The sequence below is a fragment of the Trichosurus vulpecula genome (genome assembly GCF_011100635.1).
Source record: "Trichosurus vulpecula isolate mTriVul1 chromosome X unlocalized genomic scaffold, mTriVul1.pri SUPER_X_unloc_1, whole genome shotgun sequence".
Lineage (NCBI taxonomy): Eukaryota > Metazoa > Chordata > Mammalia > Diprotodontia > Phalangeridae > Trichosurus > Trichosurus vulpecula.
The window spans coordinates 351,114-374,595 of record NW_023494377.1 but is presented as its reverse complement, the minus strand read 5'-3'; the positions used below and the strand labels follow the sequence as shown (position 1 = coordinate 374,595).

At 40.8% G+C, this 23,482-nt stretch overlaps 2 protein-coding genes across 2 annotated transcripts in view; one reads left to right on the top strand and one right to left on the bottom strand.

Moving 5' to 3' along the window:
* RNF128 (ring finger protein 128) overlaps nt 1–18,215 on the bottom strand; it is a 179,675-nt gene extending 161,460 nt beyond the window's left edge. Inside the window, exon 1 of the mRNA XM_036740414.1 lies at nt 18,167–18,215. Coding sequence (XP_036596309.1) covers nt 18,167–18,215 — 49 coding nt within the window. The remainder of the gene's footprint in view (nt 1–18,166) is intronic.
* Nucleotides 18,216–18,494: 279 nt separating this feature from the next.
* LOC118833048 (NTF2-related export protein 2) lies at nt 18,495–23,054 on the top strand. The gene is made up of 4 exons (XM_036740435.1): nt 18,495–18,675; nt 19,403–19,489; nt 20,432–20,576; nt 22,216–23,054. Exons 1-4 carry the CDS (start codon nt 18,661–18,663, stop codon nt 22,392–22,394), a joined length of 426 nt encoding a protein of 141 aa, XP_036596330.1. The 5' UTR covers nt 18,495–18,660; the 3' UTR covers nt 22,395–23,054.
* Nucleotides 23,055–23,482: the final 428 nt, after the last annotated feature.

Here is a 23,482-nt window from a genome sequence, read left to right as displayed (position 1 = left end):
TGCCAAATTGAGGTTAGGCCACAAATAATAATAGCTAACATTTATATATAGTGCTTACTATATATGCTAGGCACTGTGCTAAGCACTTTACAATTATTATCTCATTTGGCCCTCACAACAACCCTGGGAGGTAAATACTATTATTATCCCCATTTTTGAGGTGAGGAAACTGAGGCAGATAAGCTAGATGACTTGTCCAGGGCTACCCAATTAGCAAGTGTTTGAGGCAGGATTTGAACTCAGGTTTTCCTGACTCCAGGCCTGGTGCTCTATCCACTGTATCACCAGTTAACTGTTAAACAACCAGCTCTCCAGGGAAAAAACCAAATTAACTTGTGATATACTTTTCAGTTTTATCTGCATTGTCAGCATTTTCTCCATCACTTTCTTAAATCTAGACAATTAACAAAACAATAAATCAAGCCTTGATTTATAGTGATTGTTGATTTCCAAGATGTAAATACTCACAGCACACTATGCACACACCCCAAAGAGGTCAATGACAAAAAGAAAGATCCTATATACCAAAATAGTTATAGCAGCCTTCTTAGTAGTAGCAAAGAACTGGAAATAAAGTGGAATTCTATTGACCGGGGAATGGCTAAACAAATGGTTGTAAATGAATGGAATCAGATTACTCTGACATGGAAAACAATACGATGAACATTCCCATATTTTCCCCTTCCCTTTCCCCATCTTGAGATGGTGGTTCAAGATTCTTGTAATAATTTTCACTTAGCTTTTGTTAAGCTTGTATTTCTCCCCATTTGGTTGGTTCTTTGTGTTTAAAAAAATGAGCCAACTCTGACAGCTCCTATTTCCCACTCATCCAAGGGTTGGAAATTTATTTACATTTTTTCTTTCCTTCTCCCCCCTCCAGAAAAACCCACCAAAAAAGTCACCTCCATCATTCCCCTTCTTCACCCCACCCCAAAAAATCCCAGATCCATAAAAATTAAATTATTTTTCCTTTTAAAAAATATGGGAGAGAATCTAGGAAGCATTGGAAGTAATAAGGCACGAGGGCCCTGGAGTCAGGAGGACCTAAGTTCAAATTCAACCTTAGACACTTACTAGCTGTGTGACCTTGGGCAAGTCACTTAACCCCAATTGCCTCCAAAAAAAAGAATAGGGGAAAGTTTTCATGACTAATGTGGAAATATGTTTAGCATGATTGTACATGTATGACATATATCAGATTGCCTGCTGTCTTGGTGCGGGGAGGGAGGGAGAAAAATTTGGAACTAAAATTTTACAAAAATGGAAGAATTGTAAGCACTGATATAGAATGAAGTAAGTTGAACCAGGAAAACAATATATACAAGGACTATATAACAATGGGAGCTAAAACGTATGAAATAAACCAGGCTTGGCCCCAAAGAAAAGGTATAAGACTTTTTTTGCAGAGGTGGGGGATAATGGGTATGACACAATTCATATAAAGTCAGACTTTTAAGTGTTGGAAAGTTTTGTTGGATTTTTCTCACCTAATTTTTCCTTCATCATGAGGCATGCCTTTCTGGGAGGAGGGAGGGGTACATTGGGGAATGTAGTGGATGTTAAAAAAAAGATCATGATACACATTTGTTTTTAAAAAGAAGATTGGGAAATAGAAGGGGGCCAGATTGTAAAGGACTTTAAATGCCCAATGAAGGAGTTTACAATTGGGATTCAGGGGTGGGGAACCTGTGGCCTCAAGACAGCATGTGGCCCTCTAGGTCCTCAAGTGCAGCCCTTTGCCTGAATCCAAACTTCCCAAGGGCCTCACTTGAGGATATAGAGGGCCACACGTGGCCTCAAGGTTCCCCACCCCTGCTAGAGGTAATAGGGAGTCATTGGTGTTTCTTGAGCAAGAGAATAGCAGGGTCAGACCAGTGCTTGAACAATACTAGGATTTTGCCAGAAATCTCAGGTTTTCCAGGAATTGTAGCAGCTAGGTGGTGCAGCAGATAGATAGCTTGGGGAAATATAATTTGGTTGAGACTATTGGTAACTTTAGAGAGGGCAGTTTCAGTTGAACGATGAGGTCAGAAGCTAAATTTGATAGTTTTGAATTGAATGAGAGGAGGAAATAGAGATGCCTTTTCAAAAAAGTTTAGCCATGATGGGGAGGAGAGACATAGGATAATAGAGAGAGTTGGATCAAGTGAGGGATTTTAAGATGGAGAAGATATAGATCTGTTCATAGGAAGGGTCCAGTAGATAGGGAGTTATTCAAGGTGATAAGCAATGGGAATGATCAAGGGTGAAATCAGCTGGAGAAAATGGGATGGGATCAAGGATGCACAAAGAGGAGTTTGTCTTCTTGAAGAGAAGGGCCATCTCTTCACGTGAGATGGGGTAAAGCAGAAGATAGAGGAAGAAGACATCTAAGTGATTTGAGATGAGGATTTGGGAAAAGGGAGCTCATAGTGAATGGCCTCAGTTTTTTTTTTTGTGAAGCGTGGTCTTCAGCTGAAAGGTTGGGGAGGGGGTGTCATGGGGGCTTGAGGAAAGACAAGAAGTTTTGGAATAGCTGCCCTGAAAAGTGGAATAGTGAATTGATTAGAAGGGGGAGAATGATTACCTTGATTCAGCCTACCAGATTGGCTAAAATGATTGAAGGGGAAAGTGAAAAATTTGGAGGGGATGCGGAAAAACTAGGACACTAATTCACTGTTGGTAGAATTGTGAACTGATCCAACCATTTTGGAGAGCAATCTGGAATTATGCCCAAAGAGTTATTAAACTGCCTATACCCTTTTGACCCAGTAATACCACTACTAAGTCTATTTCCAAAGAAGATTAGGGAAAAAGGAAAATTAGTAATTAGTAGCTCTCTTTGTGGTAGCAAAGAACTGGAAATTGCAGGGATGTCCATCAATTGGGGAATGGCTGAACAAGTTGTGGTATATGAATGTAATGGAACACTATTGTGTTCTAAGAAATGATGAGCTCAGTGATCTTAGAAAAACATGGAAAGACTTGCATGAAATAATGAAAAGCAAAACGAGCAGAACCAAAAGAACATTGTATACAGTAACAGAATATTGTTTTAAGAATGACTTTGAGCAAATAAGTTGTTTTGACTATTATGAATGCCCAAATTAACTATAAAGGACATATGAAGAAAGACACTATCTGCATCCAGAGAAAGAAGTGATAAATAGACGTATGTACATAATAATTTTATATTTATATTTGTGTTTAATGATGGCCATTTCTAGGGTGGGAGGGAGGGGAGGGAAGAAAAAAAGGAAAAAAAAAGAAATTTTTATGATAACTTTGTCGTATGTTGAAAAGGAATAGCAAGTTATACATAGTAGGTTTGCAGTTTCATGTGCAATCATCTTTTTTATTATATTATGTTATAGAAATGCTTTTTTATTCCATAAATTAAAAACAAAATATATTTAAAATGAGGAGGTTGAGCTCGATGGCCTCTGAGGTCCCTTCCAGCTATACAAGTATAACTATGGCCATGTTAAGACCCATTGAGTATCTTAAAGAAATGCCTGGGTAGAAAGGAAACCGAGGCCACAGATTTACACTGCATATTCGAGAAGATTAGCAGAGCCTGAAAGGAGAGACAGGTTTGTTCAGAATGGAGTGCCACAGGAAGAGAGGGATTGAGAACATGGAGCAGGGTCAGGAGCAGAGGGGCAGATATTTGAAATCCCAGTCCTACTATTGAGTACAATGACTACTAGGTTGTAGCCACACACACACACACACACACACACACACACACACACACACACCACACACACCACATACACACCCCCCACCTTATAATTTGATCTTCACTAGCCCTGGGAACCTATTCAAGTATTTACTTTTGTGCATTATTTAATACAATTGAAGTCTTAAACTTTTGACATTTATTTCATAAATATCCTTCAAAGTTAAGAGACATTATTAAATGATCAGCCATTTTTTGGTATTATTAATTGATTATTATTATACTCTATCCAGGGACCATATTCATTGTAGGGTAAAACCAGTGTGTACTGCTATTAAGTCTTATCCTATATCAAATGATCTTTTACAGGATGAAGAATGTAACAGGTAATTTTAATGGTGATGATTTATTCTGAATTCCTATTTTTGTTGTTCAGTTGTTTCAGTTGTGTCCAGCTCTTTGTGATCCCATTTGGGGTTTTCTTGGCAAAGATACTGGAGTGGTTTGCCATTTCCTTCTCCAGCTCATTTGGCAGATGAGGAACTGAGGCAAACAAGGTTAAGTGACTTGCCCAGGGTCATACAACTAGTAGGTGTCTGAGGCCAGATTTGAACTTAGGAAGATGAGTCTTCCTGACCCCAGGCCTAGTACTCTATCCACTTCAGCGCCACCTAGCTCCCCCAAATTCCTATTTACAATGAAGCAATTACATGCTTCCTTCATTTCATAAATCCATCATTTCCTTTGGCTCTGTTTTACTTCCCTTAATCAGAAGTGAGATGTCATTTGGGTTAAAATCCAATAAAAGCAGGATTTAGAATGAGTTGGAGTGTAATATTAAAAGTTGGACATAAGATGGCTGACAAAAAAGGTCATAGTTGAATTGGTCAAAAGTGAGTGCTTGCTCTGTGTGAGCTCATGCCCCCCACGGAGCTCCCAACACGCCTGCGTGCGACCCCCCCCCCCCCCGCCCCCGCCACCCGCCCCGCCCCAGAATAAATATCTATAAGCTGCAATATCACTTATTGTCACTAGATGTCACTGGAAGCTTATGCTATGTTCCTCAATGGCACTTAACTGGTCAACAAGCATTTATTAAACACCTACAGTGTGCCAAGCACTGTGCTAGGGGTTGGAGAAAGAGCCCTTGCTCTCAATGAGCTTATATCCTATTGGTAGAGATAACATGTACATATATAAGTACCCAATATAAACAAAATGCAAGGTAATGGCGGAGGGAGGCTCTAACAACTGGAGGAATCAAACATGGCCTCATGTAGGAGGTGGCATTTGAGCTGAATTTTAAAGGAAAATTAGTGATTTTAAGATGCAGAGGTGAGGATGGAATACATTTATGAGAGTCTGACTATGGAAAGGCATGCAGATTTGAAATGCTGCATTGTGTAAAGAACAGCAAGGAGGCAAAAGGAATAATATATAATAACCTAGAAAAGTTGGTTATTGCCAGGTTATGAAAGGCTTTCAGTGCCAAACAAAGGAGTTTGCGTTGTATCCTAGACATGCTGTGAAGCCAGTGGAGTTTAGTGAGCAGAGGATTGACATGTTCGGACCTGGGCTTTAGTAATATTCCTTTGGTAGCTTAGTGGAGGACAGATTGGAGAGAGGAGAGACTTGAGCAGGGAAACCAATTTAGAGGCTATTGAAATAGACAAAGTGAGAGGAAATGAGATGAATACACGAGATGTTGTGGACATAGTAATGACAAGATGTGGCTTAGGGAGAGTGAGGATCATAGGATAGAGACGATAGAGCATCTACTAAATCACTAGTAATAAAAGAAATGCAAGTTAAAATGAGTCTCATTAGATTGGTAAAGATGACAAAAGATGAAAATGCTAAATGTTGGAAGCTCTGTGGGAAGACAGGCACACTGATGCACTGTTGGTAAAACTATGAAATGGTATAACTGTTCTAGAAAACAATACCAAAACTGGGAAGTTATTAAACTAAGTCCTTTGACTGGGCCATGTCACAGCTGGATGTATATTTCAATGAGGGTAAGGATCCATATATACAAAATATTCATAGTAGTACTTTTTGATAATAAAAAGAACACAGAATATTGTGGGAATCAATGCAATGATCAGGCAGGGAATGGTTAAACAAGTTCCAGTATGTGAATGAAATGGAATATTGTTAAGCTATAATACATGATGAATTCAGAGAAACTTGGGAAGTCTTGTATGAAATGATACAAAGTAATGGGCAGAACCAGGAAAACAATACACATGATGACTAGTCCTGAATTCGGATGATTGATAGTGAAATGAGCCGCTCTTCTCTCAGAATAGAGGTGGGCATATGCTGTCAGACGTGGTCAGTATGGTGGTTTGCTTTGCCCGTTTCCTTCTTTGTTTGGGGTGGAAGAAGGGTACTGTTGGGGAGTGGAGTCATTGGGTAGTGATAACAATGTAAAAGAAAGGAAAATATCATAAGAAAAGAGATAAAGGGGGTTTTAGGCTTGGCATTAGGAAGTTGAGGAAAATAAGATGCTACTGGCACTGTATTTTTCTAAGTAAAGTAGGAGGCAAGGAAATCTGCTGAGGAGAAGGAGATGGAAGAGGTTTTAAGGGCTTGAGAAAATGGTTTGGAATTGCGCTTGTTGGGAAGGGGGATAGAGTCAATCCAGGAAAGATAAAAAAGATTGCCATGCAACAGTGAGGACTAAGAGATCGGACAATAGAAACACAAATCATGCACTGGGTTGGCCCAGTGATTTGACTTTCCTTAGCAACATTCATCAGCTCAGGAAAATGAGGTGTGAAGGTAGATGGTGGAGTTGATCGAGATTTGAGTATTGGCAGCATTTGAACATTGGTAGGACAAGGGGGCAAGAGAATCAAGAGTGGAGTACAATCTGGAGTTGAATCGATCAACTATAGGGTCAATCTTGAAGGGAAAAAGTGAGATTAGAGCAAGGGCACGTAGCAAGGAAAACAGGGAGAAATGAAGAGCCAAGAAATTGTGATGAAGATGAAGAATAAGCCTAGGTGGAGTGGAGAGGAGAAATAGAAACTGTTTAGAAGAGGGAACCCAAAATGGATACTTTAGAAGCATTAATTCCACAAAGGGCTAAATAAGTATAAGGGCAATGTATCAAAGAATAAATCCCTAGAACAGACAGAAAGAGAAGATAAATAATGAAGAGAACAAGAGAAAGAAAACCTTTGTAGAAAAAGGCGCAGAAAAGAAAAATTTGAAAACTAATGAAAAAAGGAGAGTTGAAGGGGATGAGAGAAACGGAGGTTTCACTTTGGCTTGGCTCACTTAAGTGAGAGGGGAAAAAAGAGGGGAAGAATTAAATAATTAGATAAAAGGAAGAAATAAAGGGGCACCTAGGTGTCTCAGTGAGTAGAGCACTGGCCCTGGAGTCAGGAGAACCTGAGTTCAAATCCAGCCTCAGACACTTGACATATTTATTAGCTGTGTGACCTTGGGTAAGTCATTTAACTCCAATCGCCCTGCCTTCCCCCTCTCAAATAAATAAATAAATAAATAAAAATAATTTTAAAAATAAATAAAAATTTTAAAAAAGAAGAAATAAAAAGGAACTACTAAGTTAAGCAAAACTCCTCTAAAAATAGGAGGGAACGTTCGAGAATGAGGGGAAGAGACCTGATAGGAATAAGGCTACCTTAAAGCTGATTAAGCTAAAAAAAAACTGAAGAGATGAAGTACTGTGTTTGTAGAGAAAGAAGGAAATAATTCTAATTTGAAAAAAAATAGACAAATGAAGGAAAATATAAACCCAAGTCTTATAACTTTAAATGTGAATGGGTTAAGCAGTCTAACAAAAAGAAAAGCAGTAACAAATTGGATAAGAAAACAAAATCTCACCATCTATTGCTTATAAGAAACACATTCAAAGACTCATGATGGAAAAAGCCATTCACACCCAGAGAAAGAAGTATGGCATCTGAATGCAGATTGAGGCAAACTATCTGCTCTCTCTCTCTTTTTTGGTTTTGTTTCTTCTTTCTCAAAATTCATTCCATTGGTCATAATTCTTCTTTACAACTCGACTATTGTGTAAATAAGTTTAATGTGAAGGTATATGTAGAAACTATATCAGGTTACATGCCATCTTGGGGGAGAGGGGGAGGAGAGGGAGGGGGAGAAAATTTAGAACCCAAAAAATTGTGGAACTGAATGTTGTAAACTAAAAATAAAAAATAAATTAAAAAAGAAATACATTTAAAAACCAAAGACATACATAGAATACATATAAGGAGCTGTAAGAAAATTCACCATGTACCAGGAGAATCCAAAAAAGCAAGAGTTGCAATCATGCTTTCAGACAAAGTAAAAACAAACATTCATAATAAAAAAGAGATATATAAGAAAACTACATTACGCTGAAAGGAACTATAGAAAACAAACCAATATCAGTGTTAAACTTATATGCTCTAAATGCCTTGGCACCTAATTAATTCCTAAAGGAAAAAATTAACTGAACTACAAGAAGAAGCAGACAATAATACAACGGTAGCAGGAGATTTCAATATTCCTCCCTCAGTTTTGGACAAGTTTAAAAGAAGAGTCTGCAAAAGGGAAAATAATAGAATTGAACAAATTTAAGGAGAAATGAAAGCTAAAAGATGTATTGTATTTTCCAAACGGGACTACTAAGGGATATATAATATATGTATGTATGCACACACATATACATACATTTCTCATCACTGCATGGAACTTTTACAAAAAATTGACCATGTATTGGGGCAGAGAAATAGTAAACACTTTCTCTACAGACCATAACAAAAAAAAATAATAATCCCTCCAGAGAACACAAACAAAAGATATAGACTGTAATGGAGACTTAACAATGAAATCTCAAATAATGGATGAGTCAAAGAACAAATCATAGAAACAATGAAAACTTACGTGAAAGAAAATGATAATTTTGAAACAACATACAAAAATTTCTAGGATGCAGCTAAAACAGTTCTTGGGGGTAGGGTGGGAAAATAATATTCCTACAAACACCTTAATAAAATAGAAAAAGAGAGCATTAATGAACTGAATATGCATTTAAAAATTAGAAAGCCAACAAATAAACCTAAAATAAGCATAAAGAGGATATTAAAAATTAGAGGAGAAATAGATAAACTGGAAACAAAAACCCTATAGAAATGATAAATAAAGCTAAAGACTGGTTCTTTGAAAAAAAAACTAATAAAATTGATAAAATTTGGGGCAGCTAGGTGGCGCAGCCAGTGGAGCACCGGCTCTGGAGCCAGGAGGACCTGAGTTCAAATCCAGCCCCAGACACTTGACACACTTACTAGCTGTGTGACCTTGGGCAAGTCACTTAACCCCAATTGCCCTGCCTTCTCCCCTCCAACAACAAAAACAAACAAACAAAATTGATAAAATTTTAGCTAAACTGAGTATAAAGAAGAGGGCAGAAAAATTTTAAAAAAGCAAAGGAAAAAGTGAAATCACATCAAAATCAGAAGACATAAGAATTATCAAAACCTATTATTTATAGTTATATGTTAACAAATCTGAGAACATAAAGAAGAGGAATACCTCCAAAACCAGAAAATACCTAAAGTAACAGAAGACCAAATAGAGATTTTAAATAATCCAATCTCAGAAAAAGCATTACATCTAGCTGTAAGGCAATTACCAAAGGACAAAATAAAACCTTTTTATCCTGATATATTCATAGGAAAAATCTATCAAACTTTTAAAGAACAACCAACATTAGACAAATTATTCTCAAAGACTGAGAAGAAAGAACCAATCAGATTCTTTTTGTGAGACAAATATAATTGTAATGCTTAAATTGGGGAAGTATAAAGCACAGAAGGAGAACTATAGAACAGTATCATTAATGAGTAGTGATTAAAATTTTAAAAATAAAATCCTGTCAAATAGACTATAGTGATTCCTCCAAGAAATCATTCATCGTGACCAAGTTGGATTAATACCAGGGATACAAGGCTGGTTCAATGTTAGAAAAACAATTAACATAATTAATCATACTGACAAAAAGATCCAAAAGCCACATGATTATCTCAATGGATGTGGGAAAAACCTTTGATGAAGTACAACATTCATTTATGCTAATAATCCTACAAAGCATAGGCGTAGGGAGACTTGATTTTAATATCATTGAAGGCATCTATCTAAAACCTGAAGCAAGTATCATATACAATGGGGATGATAGGGGTGGGGAACCTGCGGCCTCAAGGCCTCCTGTGCATTTGACTGAATCCAAACTTCACAGAAAAAAAATCCCCTTAATAAAAGGTTCAAATCCTTTTATTAAGAGGAAATCCCCCTTTTATTAAGAGGATTTTTTTTCCGTGAAGTTTGGATTCAGTCAAAGGGTCCCACTTGAGGACCTAGAGGGCCACATGTAGCCTTCAGGCTGCAGGTTCCTCCACACCCCCCCATCACTAGAACCTTCCACATTAAATGCAGGAGTTAAGCAAGCAAACCCACTCTTCCCACTACCATTGACATAGTTCCCAGAAATGCTAGCAATTGCGACAAGAAGACATTTTGCAAGTAAAGAGGAGATAAAATTGTCTTTCTTTGCTGATGATATGATGGTTTAGCTAGAAAATCCTAGGGAATCAGAAAAATACCAATTGAGACAATAAATAGCTTCAGCAAAGTTGCAGGCTACAAAGTAAACCCTTAATAATAATAATATTTCTACATAATTTCTAACATTTCTATATAATGATAACAAAACCCAAGATGGGGTAGACATGGGCATATTTGTAGAAAGCAAGAAAGAGAGATTAAAGATAAACGAGAGAGTGGGGATGACGAGACAGAAATTAGCTAGAGAAAACAGGATGGAATGGGATGACTTGCAAATTTAGAAGGCTTTGCCTTGAAAAGAAGGCGGCCACTTCCTCATGTGAGATGGGGTGGAGGAGGAGATAGCTGAAGGAGGTATCTGAGTGATGTAAGGTAAGGAAGGCAGAAGAGGGAGCTCTTGGTGAATAGCTTTAATTTTTTCAGTGACATACAAGGCAAGGTTCTCAGCTGAGTGGGTGAGGGAGGGGGACCTTTGGGAAGTTTGTGGAGGAGAAGGTTTGAAAAAGCTTTTGGTGGAGAGTGGGATAGTGAGTTGATGAGGGAGGTGTAAAAGATTGCCTCACTCCAGGGAGGGTCAATTCAAATTATATAACATAAACTTGTAGAGGACCCAGTCAGCAGGTTTTCATGATTTCTTCCAATTTCATTCAGCAGTACCCGAGTAGGAGCAAAGGTAGTGAATGGTGAGGGTAATGAAAAACTGAGTGATGGTAGTAGAGGGAACCTGGAAATAGTAATGGTGAGCAAGAAGTAATCCAACTCTCTCACAAGGACCAGTGAGTTGGGGGTGGGGGGATATAACTGAAAGCGAAACCAGTGCTGGAAAGTGTGATCAGGGAAGCTGTTATCAGAAGGGAGCCTTAAGATGGAGGGAATAAGAAAAGAAAAGGTTTAAGATGCAATCTAGTTTTGTTACTTATAGCACAAGCATTCCAGAGGGCACAGTGGAAGGATTGGGTAGCTTCAGAGTAGGAGTTATGGAGGATTTGGTTGAAAGGGATGGAATAAGGGAATGATTAGTGGAAGGCAGAGAATGAGGTTTGAAAAATGACAACAAGGGGTTCAGAATCACTGGAATGGGGTGAGTATGACCAGGTGGAAGTATGTTAATCATTGAGGAATGAGTCCAGGGAGGTTATTGTCTACAAAGGTTTTGGCCTCTGGTAGAGTTGTCCCAGAGTGTTAGGCAGCAGTATATGAGCAGGAAGGACAGGGAGCATGGAAGGTACCGGCATGGGGGTAAGATAGGTGTGTAGAGCCATAGGTGGATGGAGAGGTTGCATGATGGAATGGTACAGGCAAAGCATAAGATAAGAAGGGAAGTTGTCCAATGGGAAAAAATCTTTGTATCAAATTTATATGATATGGGCAATATAAACAATTAATAGATTCGCATATATCTATCTGGGGCAACTAGGTGGTACAGTAGATAGAGTTCTGGGCCTGGAGTTAGAAGACTTAAATTAAAATCTGATCTCAGACACTTACTAGCTGTGTGACCCTGGGCAAGTCATTTACCCCTTTCTGCCTCACTTTCCTCATCTGTAAAATGAGCTGAAGAAGGAAATGACAAACCACTCCAGGATCTTGCTAAGAAAACTGCAAATGGGGTCAGGAAGAGTTGGACATGACTGAAACAACTGAACAACGACAACAATCTATCTATCCAAAAACCATTCCCCAAAAGACAAGTGGTCAAAGGATATGAATAAACAGGTCTCAAAAGAAGAATTGCTAACTATTAACTATCATATGAAATAATGTTCCAAATCACCAAATAAGGGCAAAGCAACCATGAGATTTTACATCACGCCTAATAATCTGGCAATGGTGACAAAATATGGGAATAGTCCGTCACAGAGGAGTTGTGGAAAGATAAGTATACTCGTACGTTATCGATGGAGATGTAAATCATTGCAACCTTTTTGGAAAGCGACTTGGAATTATGCAACTAAAGTGACTAACATGTCTCTATCCTTTGACCCAGAGATTTCACTACTAGGCTCATACCCCAAGAAGGTCATTGCTAAGACAAAAATCTTCACATCTATCAAAATATTTATAGCAGCACTTTTTGTGATAGCAAAAAAATTGGAAGCAAAGTAGACACATTTGGTTGGAAATGGCTAAACAAATTGTGGTACACGAATATAAAGTATTATTACTATGTTATAAGAAATGACAAATATGAAGAATATAGAGAATCATCGAAAGATCTACATGAACTAATACACAGTGAAGTAAACAGAACCAAGAAACAATATATGCATCCTCTTGGTGATCAGGAGCCACTGTTGGGACATGATCGCTGGAGAATGGATTAGAGTAAGGAAAGACTTGAAGCAGAGAGACCAACTAGTAGATTGTTGTAATAGTTCAGATGTGAGGTGATAAAGGCCTGCACCAGAGTAGGGGCAGTATCAGAGAAGAGAAGGTGGCCTATATTAGAAATATTTTTTTTTGGAAGGGGGAAGGCAGGACAATTGGGGTTAAGTGACTTGCCCGAGGTCACACAGCTAGTAAGTGTGTCAAGTGTCTGAGGCCAGATTTGAACTCAGGTCTTCCTGACTCCAGGGCCAGTGGTCTACTCACTGCCCCTATTAGAAATATTTCTAAGGTAAAATAGTATTTGGCAAAAGATTGGATATGGGGTGGGGGGTTAGAGAGTGTAAGGAGTCAAGGATGACACCTAGGTTGTGAACCTGGGTGACTGGGAGAACAGTGGTACCCTCAAAAATAATAAGGAAGTTAGGAAGAGGGGAATATTTGGGGGGAAAGACAATGAACTCAGTTTTGGACATGTTTAGTTTAAGATGTCTACAGGACATCCAGTTTAAGATGTCCAATAGGCACACAGAGATGGGAGACTGGAGGTCAGCGGAGAGGTTAGGATTGGATAAGTTCCCCCCAGAAACCCACCACTAGGGGGAGTGACCTGGATGAATATCCACCAAAGAAGACAGAAGAAGAGACAGGTAGTAGTAGAATTTGAATGGAATGATGTCATGGAAACCTAATATAAGCATCAAGGATGCTCATCAAGGACCATCAAGAAGGTGATTAACTGGAAGTGAATGTTGAAAACTAAAAATTTGTTAACTAAAAAAAATGGTGACTAACTGTGTCAACGGTTGCACAGAAGTCAAGAAGACTGAGGATTGAGGAAAAGCCATTAGATTTGGAAATTAAGAGATCATTAGTAAATTTGGAGAGAGTAGTAGATAAGTGAAAAAGTGAGAATGATTGAGAGGGAGTGATCTGCTGGAGAAGTTGGGATGAAATGGGATCACTTGTACATGTAAAGTGCAAGAGAAGAACCACCTCTTCACGGCAAGCTGGTAAAGTTGGAGATAGTGGCAGAAGAGGAAGAGAGAACAGGGAGTTCTTGGTGAATGACCTCATTTTTTTCCAGTGAAACTTGGTTCTCAGCTGAGAGTATGGAGATGGATAGCCATGTGAGATTTGAGAAGGATGAAAAGGTTTGGGAAAGATGCTGTGATAAGTGGCATAGTAAGTCAATTAGGGAGGTATAAAAGGATTATCTTGCTCTAGCAAAGACATAATTCAAATTATATAACATAAACTTGAAGTTCACCCAGTCAGCATATAAAAACTATATGTTTTTTTCTAGCTTCATTCAGCAACAAATGTGTAGGAGTGAAGATGATGGATAGTGGGAGTGATCCAAGGCTGAGGCTTGGAAGGGCAAAATCTTCAATAGCATAAGGACAGTATAGAGTTGAATTGGTTCACCAAAGGGTCAAGATAGGGAAGGGATGAGAGTATAGTCCATGTAAGCATGCTGGCCTGGGAAAGAACTGAGGGGTGAAGGAATTGGAGGCCATAGTACGGATAATGAACAGGTTTGGGGGTAGCAAGACAGAAGGAAAGGTAGAATGACTATAGATTGTGATCAGATAAGGGAATTTCAGAATCTAGGAACATGGACATGATGCATCTGCAGGTAATGGCAAAATCAAGGGTATGGCCATCTTTGTGTGTAGCTGTGGTGGGGTGGAGGAGTAGGTCACGGGAAATGAGTGGGGTGAAGAATTGAGAGGTCAGGGTGTTTGGGAGGTATCAATTTGCATGTTGAAGACCCCTGAAGGCAGGAGTTGGAGATGAAAGAAAGACTGTGAGCCAGGTGTTGAACTAATTGAAGACAGAAGAGGAGTAGTGCCTTATAAACAACAGCTACCAGAATTTTGTTTGGGTGGTGGATATGGATTGAGTGAACCTCAAAGAAGGAGAGATTACTGATGATAGTAGTGGGAGAACCTGGAAATATCAATGGGGAAAAGGGAACATTCCAACATCCACACCTCAGCCAGTGAATTGAGGGGAATTAGCAGAAGTGCAACCAATGCTGGAAAGAGTAGCCAGGGAGGCTGGCTCAGGAGGGAGTTAAGTCTCAGTGAGTACAAGAAGATGAAAAGAGTAGGAAAAGAAAAGATTTAAAATAAAAGCAAGTCTGTTACTTGTGGAATAAGCATTCTAGAGGGCACAATGGAAGGGCTGGATAGCTTTAGAATGGGATATTGTCAGGGTTGCATTTAGGGGGATGGAGACTTGGGTTTGAATAATGACAGCTGGGAGTTTAGAGTCATTGAGATGGGGAGGGCATAACCAGGTGGGAGTCTGTTAATTACTGAGGAGTGAATTCAGGTAGCTTATCAACATCTCTAGCCATATGACCTCAGGGGAGAGTCCTCTATTTTGGTAGCTAAGAGAGTTGATGGAATGGTTTTCTACAGGCAGACCAGACCAGACCAGGCCAGGAGACTGGCAGAGGGAGCAGGATGAAGTGATGTCTCTCTTTTCCTCCCCTGCATTTAGGAAGAGGCTAGACTTTAAATTTGATGGCTGTCCCTATATTGTGAAGAATGGAAGGGTTCCCTGCCATCAGAAAGGGGCCAGGTGGTAAACTTTGGTACCTCAAAGGAAGAATGGCAGTTCCCTCAACATATTTTTCATCTGAACAATTTACAAATGGTGTTGATGGGGCTCAGGATAAAGTGTTCAGAGTGAGTGGAACAGTATAAGATAAAGCTGGAAAGGTGGGGTGGTACCACCTTTTTTTTGCAGGAAGGAACAGGATTAGGAGGTTGAATGCCAGACTGAGGAGTTTGTGTTTTACACTAGAAGTGACAGAGACCCACTGAAGGTTTCTGTGCAACAAAATGATATTGTGTGTGACATAGTGGAACGAATATTGTGCTTGGAGTCAGATGATTTGGACACTTACTAACTATATGCCCTTGAGTAAGGTACTTCACCCTTCTAAGCTAGGATAGCTTAATTTGTGAATCGGTATAATAATCTGACTTCTCAGGGGATGATTGTTCTGAGGATGTTCTAGAATCCAAGGCCCAGACCCTAAGGAAGTGAATTCACTCATTTTTCGATCTCTAATCCCAGGGCCTGACTCATTTGATTGGGGGCTGAGTTGTTTTGTTGTTCAGTCTGTCAAGATATTTGGAGATACCCTGTTTCCCAGAGCTAAGGCCCAGCAAGCAGGCCTTTGCATTCTGGATGATCTCATCCTCTGGCAAAGTGTATTGCTTTGACTAGCACTAGGTGTTCACTGAGGGATTTTCATATTAACCAATAACTGTTCAGATTTGTTGGAGTTCCCCCTATTCCTCAGGGACCTGAGAGCCAAAGTGTTGTAGCAGAAAGCAACCAATCATCTCCTGACACCTATGCTTATGTAACTGCCAAGTGAACCAAAGCAGATACTGTACTCCTGTTCCTGGTATGCTAACTCCAGTTCTGCACCCTGCTGAACGATCACAAAGCTCAACGACCCTTATGCAACTTAGAGACTGTTCCATGGGACTCAAGAATGCCTGTGTTGTCCCAAGAAATACCAACCATGGGAACTGCTACTCAGGATCTAAGAATGATTGTGTTGTGATTCAGCTCCTTGTGGTTTTCATGTATATAAGCCATACCCCTGCCCTAGCAAGTTAAGTCCTCCTTCTTAGGGGGACTTCGGTTGCAAGCTTTTTTATCACTCGGAAATTAGTTAAACCAATACTTTATTTGTGACACATCTGCCTCTAACCTGCTTTGTTTGGCTCCAGCCATTCACAGGTTAGAGGCCAGTTCAAGTCCTGTTGATATGTCATTTTTCAGTCATGTCTGACTCTCTGTGACCCCATTTGGGGTTTTCTTGGCAGAGATAATTGAGTGGTTTGCCATTTCCTTCTCCAGTTCATTTTACAGATGAGGAAACTGAGGCAAACAGGGTGAAGTGACTTGCCCAGGGTCACACAGATAGTAAATGTCTGAGGCCAGATTTGAACTCAGAAAGAAGAGTCTTCCTGACTCCAGGACCAGTCCACTTTGCCACCTACCTACCTTGGCAGCTGAGTATGTGTAAACTATTCCACATGCCAGGGGCATGTCGGCAAATATTTAATAACCAGCTCTCTCAAGGAAAAAAAGTGTATCATGTGCATTAAAGTTAACCTGCATTATTAACATTGTCTCCATCACTCTCATAAATCTGGACAATCAACAAAACAAATCAAGCCCAGATTTGTAGCATTTGCTGATTTCCAAGGTGTAAATGCTCACCTTGAAAATTTAATAACCAGCTCTCCACCTCCAGCACACCTCTGCCCTTAGCCTCCTATAGCCACTGACTGACATTAAATACCAGACCACCCATCCAGGCCGTGGAACTGTGGAAATTTCACCAGGTTCAAATCTCGTCTCTGCCACTTACCACCTATGTATGATTTGGGGCAAGTCTTTTCACTTTTCACTGTGTCTTAGTTTACTTCTCTGCAAAATGACGGGGTGAGACTCAAATGCCAGTAACATCCCTTCTGTCTACAGATCTAGGACACCGATCTTATGATGTGCTTACTACCCTCCCCTGGTTTCTACCTCCACAGAATAAAATACTCCTCTCTGGTCACTATTCCCCTAAATGTGGAAATGTCCCCCTATTAGAATGTTAACTCCTCAGCAGCAGGGACTGTTTCTCTATTTCGTTTATTCATCAAGGGAGATAATGTGTGTAAAGTTGGTGAGGAGGGACTGGAGTTTAGGAAAGAGACTGGAATTGGAGGCATACATTTGGAAATCATCTGCTTAGAGATGATCATTAAATTCATGGAAGCTAATGAGGCCACCTAGAGAGAGAGAGAAAACAGAAGGCCCAGGACAGAGCCTTGGGTGTATATCCACAGTTAGCTGGTGGGATATGTGGGGTGATCCAGCAAAAAAAGTCTGACAAAGAATGGTCAGAAAGATAGCAGAACCAGGAAAGCAGTGGCAAGAAAACCCCCAGAGAAGACAGTATCCAGGAGGAGGGATCAACAGTGTCAAAAGCTGCAGGGGGCTTAAGAAAGGTGAAGACTGGGAGAAAGACCTCTGGATCTATCAACAAGAAAATCAATAGTAATTTCGGGGAGTAGTTTTAGTCAAATGGTGAGAATGAAAGTTAGATTGCAGGGTTGAGAAGACAGTGAGAGGAAAAGAGGTGGAAGCATTTATTATAGACAGCCTTCTCATGGAATTTAGCCATGAAAAACAAGAGATATAGGATGACTAGCTAGTAGAAATGGAAGGATGGAGTGAGAGGTTTTTTAGTTTGGTTTTGGTTTTGAGGATGGGGGAGACATGGGCAAGTTTGCAGGCAATAGACAGGGAGAAATTAAAGATCAGTGACATTAACGATCAGTCTGCTGGAGAAGAAGGGATGGTGTGGGGATCATTTGTAGAAGGTTGGCCTTGGCAAGGAGAACAGTCAGTACATAGGGTGAAGTAGAAGACGGTGAGGGAGGGCGGGAGGGTGATGTGGAATGCGGGGGTGGGAGGGGGGGGGAGGTGAGAAGAGGCAGCTCTCGTCCAATCGCATCACTTTTTTTCAGTAAACTAGGGGTTCCAAAGTCTCAGGCTGGGACTCACCCTCCTCTGATACTCGGATTCTCAAACCGAAAACAAGGAATCCATTCATTTTAGCAATATTCTTGATTTATTGGCAAATGCTCCCTGGTTAGTAGATACAGATGTCCTCAGTCCGCCCACCACGCCGTTGCCAGGTTACCGCTCCGCCCCTTCGGTTAGAATTTTCCTTCAGTGAATGCTCCGCCCCCGAGTCACATCTCTTGTCTTTCATTGGACGCCGTCCCCGTCTCACGCCCACTGGACAGTGTCTGGCGGCTCAGCTAGCCAATCAGCGGCAGAAAACCTGTTACGTTAAAAAAGAGGTGGAATGGGAGAGACTGCGCCCTGAGTAAGAGGTTGAGGAGGCGGGGGTGAGCCGGTGAGAGCCGGAAGAGCTTCCGGGAGACTTCAACTTTACCTCTTCAGTGTACCGAGCTGCCCTCCGCCATCCGCCGCCCGCACGCCTCGCCTCAAACTCCGATCTGCCGAAGCTGTTTTCTCGCGAGGAAGCGGCAATGGCAATGTCTGTGGTAGGTCCCGGCGTGGCGTTGGGGTGATAAGTAGTGGAGCGAGGGAGGTGCCACCTGCCCGTCGGTCCTGCTGGTCCCGGGGCGGGGACTGAGGTGCGGTGACTACCCCATCCCGCTCCCTGCCCCCCCTCCTCCCGCCGCTACCGTGGGCGCTGCTTCTCAGACCGGGCCCTCTCCAGGCAGGCCGTGTGGGCCTCTGACAGCTGGGAGGAGGCAGAGTCTGCGGGCGGGGCCCGGGGAGGGGGGAGGCGAGGCGGGGCCGGGGTCGAGGACCGGACTGGGGGGAGCGGGCGTGTCGCTCACCTCAGTCCCGGTCCGGGGGGGCGGCCACCACCGCCACTTCGGACTCTCGGTGGTGGTTAATTTCGCGCTGAAAACCTAGTCTCCACACGTGGATGGGTGTGGACGTGGGCATGGTGTTGGGAGCTGGTAGTAGCCCAGAGAGGCCCAGGGATGTCTGTGCACACCATCCTTGGGATCCTTAGTATCAACTCTGAGGCCACCCGAGGGGAAATCGAGGCCAAGGGACTGGGAGGGGCCTCAGAGGCCGTCGAATCCTACCCCCTCGTTTTACCAAGCCTAGAGAGGGGAAATGACTTTTTCAAATTCAAACGCAGATGGCCCCACAGGTCATCTAAGTGTGTAAAGCTAAGTTACACTCCCTTTGTGGAGGTGAGATGAACTTGGCTCAACTTTGTTAAGTATATATGCTGAATTTTTCCTTTAGGATTTTAAAACCAATGCGGATCAGGCTTGTAGAGCTGCTGAAGAATTTGTTAATATATACTATGAGACCATAGATAAAAGAAGAAGGGTAAGTATTATAGGCACTTAAAAAAAATAAACTGAGACCCATTTGCCTTTACTCACAGCCTCCACAGCTACTTTGCATAAGTGAGTGGATATTTCTGTTTCTTTAATATTAGCTGTTTTCTATCACTTAGCCATGGATTTAGAGTTTCACTCAGCCTTTGAAGCTTTCTAGCCTAATCCTCTCATTTTACAAATAAGGAAACAATCTCAGAAAGGTCAAGTGAGGAGTAAATAACAGGCCGGGTTCAAACCCAGGTCCTGTGACTCCAAATTCAGAGTGCCAAAATAAGATAATGCTAGTGAGAGTCCACCAGGTACTAGATGTGACATTTGATCTAATGCTACCTGATTTTCTTTCCTTCCTTCCTTCTTCCCTCCTTCCTTCCTTCCTTCCCTTCCTCCTTTCTTCCCTTCTTCCTTTAATCCCTCCCTCTGGACCCAGAGTCAGAAAGACCTGAGTTCCAATCTAACTCACACTTACTAGCAGTGTGACCCTGGGCAAGTCACTTAACCTCTGCTTGCCTCAGTTTCCTCAACTGTAAAAGGTATCTGCATCCCAAGGTTTTGGGGATAAAATGGGATAATACCTGTAAAACACTTCGCAGACCTTAAAGCCTATGTAAATGCTAGCTCTTATTTTTCCCCCATATTACAGGCCATATCTGGTTACATTACAAAGGTATTTGATTCACAGCCCAATTGGATTGACACTGTATGGTTATAATCCCCAACCTTTTCTATACCTGGTTTACATAGGTTCTTTTCTTTAAAAGCCTGTGCCCTTTGTTCATTAGTCACTTTAGCAAAAGGCTGAACAGTATATGTTCCAGTAGAATTGATAGCATGGAGTTGGGAAAATGAATATTAACTAAAGGTACAAGTGGACTTGGTATCAGAAAAACAATTACAAAGAACAGAAATCTCATCTTTAACTTTTCCTTAGGTACTGACCAGATTGTACCTTGATACAGCTACTTTAGTTTGGAATGGAAATGCCATATCTGGACTAAATGCTTTGAGTGAATTTTTTGAGACGTTGCCTTCCAGTGAGTTTCAGATCAATGTGGTAGACTGCCAACCTGTTCATGGTAAGATCACGGGTTTTCTCATGCAATAAATATTGTGTTCTTAAGTGGTAGTATTAGACTTTAATTATTCAAAGTAGGTTGTTAAAGAATTTTGTATCTGATCGCTAGGAAATCATCTTAAAACCAAACCAAGAATCTTAAATCTTAAAACCTGGAAAAGGAAGCCCCATCATTTGGAAAATGAGAAAATAGAGGCCTGGAGATCTAGGATCTCATCGAGTCTTGACCTCTGCCCCTTAACTAGCTTTCTGAGCTGAAGCAAATCACAGAAGCTCATGAAAGGAGAGATGTTTTAGGAGGGAATAAAACTTTAGAGTCATTCAGTAGTCAAGTATTTGTCCTCTGAGCTCTTCCGTTTGCAAGCCTTTTCTCTCTATATCCTGGAATAGTTTCCTATTTGTGGTGATTCATGGGCTTAACTGACTCATGTAGTGAAATGTCAGGGTTAAATGGAACTTCGGGTGCAGGGAAAGGAAGTAGACAAATTCTCAAGCAAATACGTGCCTTCTGTGCCCTGAAAAGTCTAGATGAGAGTTACCCAGAATTGCTGAATAATATATTCAGGTTTTTTTTAGAGTCCTTTAATGCTTCAAAAAAGTAATTTAGGCCTCGACTCAAACTGCAACAATCAATATTTCATGATCTCTTTCCCTTCTAGTTGGGCCATAAGTCTTTCTTTTCTTTTTCTGCTACTATTTCTGGGTGACTTGAGTTCCCCAGCAAAAACAGCTTGTGAGGGAGCAAAGTGAATGAGGTGTGTTAAAAATACCACGTGAAATGCAGCCTTTCTACCCTGTAGAATTTTCGACTTTACATGTTCAATCATCCATCTAGAAGGAACAGGACTTTGATGTGTCTTTGAAATGCACTTGTCGCATTTAGCTTTCTGACTTTGTGGGTCGGATAGTACAGACAGGATATCTATATATCATCTATGGTGATGCTGGAGTTTTTCTAGTTAGAGTAGATGGCAAGGTCAATTTAAGAAACATTTCTACTGTGTGTGGGAAATGGTGCTTGGCCCTGTGGAAGGAGGGCAGGAAGAAGAGGGGAGGGGAGGGAAGGGGAGGGGGAGAAGAGTTCATTTTTGTCCCTAAGGAGCTTAAATTCTGCTGGGGGAAGAGACCTGAGATAATTAGAGTAGGGAAAGAGTACCACCATTGAGGGAAATCAGGGAAGGCCTTGTGTGGTACCTGATCTAAAACCTCGGTGAAAAGAAATATTGAGGCAGAAGTGGTAAGGAAGGGAGGATATTCCAGAATTAATATTATTACTTTTTGGAGAGGGAAGATGGCAAAGATACTACCTTGGAAGACACAGAGATGGGGAAATAGGATGTGGGTTTAGAGAACAGCATATAGGAGAGAGTTTTGAGAGCACTCCTATAGAAACATCTCCAAGGGGAGTTTGGAGCCAGATGGTGAAGGACTTTATATGCCAACCTGCAGAGCCTGTGCTTTGCCCTAGAGGCAATAAGGAGGCAGCAGTTGGCATTTGGGCTGGCAAATGACGTGAGAGCCAACCTGTGCCTTAGAAGTTGGGATTGGAAAGAAGAGAAACTATTTGGGTCCTGTTGTATCTAACTGAAAAATCTGCTTTTATGGGCATTGCCATTCTCTCCCTCTTCTTCTGCGTGTAGAGCAAGCCACTCAGAGCCAAACAACTGTCCTCGTGGTGACCTGCGGAATAGTGAAATTTGATGGGAACAAACAGCGCTATTTCAACCAGAATTTCCTCTTGACTGCCCAAGTCACACCAAACAGCACCGTGTGGAAGATCGCAAGTGACTGCTTCCGTTTTCAGGATTGGTCTAGTTAGGCCTGGCCAGAAATGGGACTCGCTTGTCTCTGGCCCAAATGCTCCAGTATTCTTTCTTTAAACTGTTTATAATTCATTCGTGTTTTCCTGTTGTCCAGTTCATTTCAGAAGTGCTGTAAACCCAGGGTGCACCAGAGCTGATATGTCTTTAATAATGGTTTAACTTCCTAGTAGCCACTTTCGTGGCCACTCTTAAAAGCAGTGGAATTGTGTTTGGCTGTAACACGCCTTTTAAATACTCTGTTACTGAAATGCTGAGGGCTTACTGCTTTGTTAAAAGGGTAACTACCCCACGATAACAAACAGTATAAACCTGATCCATCACAGAAATGGAATTCTTGGAGTCCCATGGGCCCTCTCATTAGCTTGATATCTCACCATGGGATGTACAGGGTTAATAATACACAAACACTTGCCTCCTTTCAATAAACGTGAAAGTGGCCTCAACTTAGGAGTCATGTAAGTCAGGACAATCCAACAATCAGATTACTGCTGACTTTTACTAGCTGGGTTTTCATAACTACTCAGATGTTCTGGAAATGTACTTGTGAAATGATGTTGTGATTTTTGATGAATTATAAAATTAATATTAAAAACCGGTAGAACCAAACTGTTTTTGAAGCTAGATATATTTGAATAAACATTTGGTGCATAAATGTTGCAGTTTAGTAGTTATTACAAGCATTCACCAGCTTCTTTGCCCTTCCTCATCACTTTTCCTTTTTGCATGGTTGTAATTAATATAGACTCTTTCTTCTGGTGGTTCTGTTTTCCCTTTGTACTTTTTCACAAAGGGTTTTTCCCCCATTTCTTTATAGTCCTCATGTTTGTTCATCTTAATTATTAGTTGATTTAATTGTATTGTGGTATGCTGTTATATGCACATACCATAATTTATCTTAAGTATTCTCCTATGGTTGGACGTGTTGGCTTCCAGTTTTTTGAAATTACAAATGATGCCACTTTAAGTATCTCTGGACATAGTGCTCTTTTTTCCCCTTTTCAATGACACTCTCAAGGGTCTATTTCCCAAAACTAAATTACTGAATCAGGGATATGATTTGTTTTTGTAATTTCTTTTTTTTTCT